Source organism: Eimeria mitis, genomic scaffold (genome assembly GCF_000499745.2).
Source record: "Eimeria mitis Houghton genomic scaffold, Emh_scaff641, whole genome shotgun sequence".
Taxonomy (NCBI): domain Eukaryota; phylum Apicomplexa; class Conoidasida; order Eucoccidiorida; family Eimeriidae; genus Eimeria; species Eimeria mitis.
In genome coordinates, this window is record NW_013574578.1 from 10707 (window position 1) to 12387 (window position 1681).

The window sequence follows — 1681 nt, forward strand, 5'->3', positions numbered from 1 at the left end:
CTGTTGCTGCTGTTGCTGCTGCTGCTGTTGGTTTCCCCTGCAACGCTGCAGCAAAAGCAGCAGCAAGATCCTGTAGCTGCGTCTCTCCGTCGTTATCTGTTAGCGTTGCTGCTGCAGCATAAGAAGCAGCAGCAGCAGATAGAGGCTCAAACGCGCACCAGAGCAGCGGCCCTGCTGCTGCTTCTGCTGCTGCTGCTGCTGCTCCTCCTGCTGCTACAGGCCCTTGTACTGGCGGCACAGAGAAAGGGGGGCTACAGGGGGGAAGGCCAGTGACAGGGTCGGTGCTGCTGATGAATCGACGCAACGCCTGCAGCAACGCAGCAGCAACAGCAGCAGCAGCATGGATAGCAGCAACAGCAGCAACAACAGCAGCATCAACAGCAGCACTAGAAACACCAGCAGCACCAAAAGCAGTAGCACCACCAGCAGCAGCAACAGCACCAGCAACGACAACAACAACAGCAACAACAGCAACGGCACGGCAACAACAGCAACAGCAACAAACACAGCAACAAAAAGAACAAAAAAAACAGAACCAGCAGCAACAGCAGCATCAGCAAGAGCAAGAAAAACAGCAACAAAAAACACATAAAAACAGAACCAGCAGCAGCAGCAGCAGCAGCAGCAGCAGCAAGAGTGACCTGATAGAGAGGATCATTGAGTTTATCTTGTGGTGAGAGAAGAGCATCGAATTCTGTTGGGTTTTCTATTGCTTCAACATTTCTATCAATTCTATCAAAATTTGGCTGCAGCAGATCCCATATTCTTCTTCTCTTTGGCTGCAGCAGCAGCAGCAATCCTTGTCTTTTTTCGAGCGCTATAAGAGTGTTGCTGCTGCTGCTGCTGCTGCTGCTGCATGCAGAGCCCGTGCATGCACCTAATGCAGATAAAGAAGATATAGATACACCCAAAGGTATACCGCAGCAGCTACGCGGCGACCACTCCATCTGTATGAATGGCTGCATCTTGCTTGTTTCTAGAGATATAACGATAGATTCAATAGCGTTTGCTGCAGCAACATCAATCATATATAAACCTGTCTGGCTGCCACGATTAGCAGATACAGCAGCAATAGATGGATACTCTGTGCTGCTGCTGCTGCTGCTGCTGCTGCTGAAGCAGCAAGATGTATACTTCTCCCGCAGCACTCGATCCTGCAGCACAAACTGCAGCAGCAGCTGCAATGGATATTTAGAAGTTTCAATCTCACCATCAGACCAATGGCTCGAAACACCCTCTTCATCGCTCTCTTCTCCCTCTCCTGCTGCAGCTGCTGCTGCTGCTGCTGCTGGTGCACCTTCTGCTGCTGCTGCTGCTCCTTCTGCTGCTGCTCCTCCTGCTGCTGCTGCTGTGGCAACTTCTGGGGGTTCTTCTGAATTATAGGCTGCTGTTGAAGCTCCTTTTGTTGCAGCTGTACTGGCGGATGCATCTGCTGTTGCTGCTGCTGCATCTTCTGCTGCTGCAGCTTCTGCTGCTGCAGCTTCTGTTGCTGCAGCTTCTGCTGCTGCAGCTGCACCTCCGGCTGATGCTTCTGCATGCGTTGCTGCTGCAGCAGGAGTAGCAGCCTGTTCTTCCTGGGGCTGGAACCTGCGCTTCTTGTTCTGGAGCTCATCTCCCTCGTCTACGACCATCTGGTTGTTGCTGCTGTTGCTGCTGCTGCTGCTGCTGTTGCTGCTATTGC

General features: G+C 52.2%; 1 protein-coding gene across 1 annotated transcript in view; it reads right to left on the reverse strand.

Annotated features, from left to right (window-relative positions):
- EMH_0018430 (uncharacterized protein) overlaps nucleotides 1-1681 on the reverse strand; it is a gene marked incomplete at both ends in the record, with an annotated part of 7390 nt that overhangs the window by 686 nt on the left and 5023 nt on the right. The window contains 2 exons of the mRNA XM_013501149.1: nucleotides 1-307; nucleotides 642-1679. Of these exons, the coding sequence (XP_013356603.1) occupies nucleotides 1-307; nucleotides 642-1679 (1345 nt within the window). The remainder of the gene's footprint in view (nucleotides 308-641; nucleotides 1680-1681) is intronic.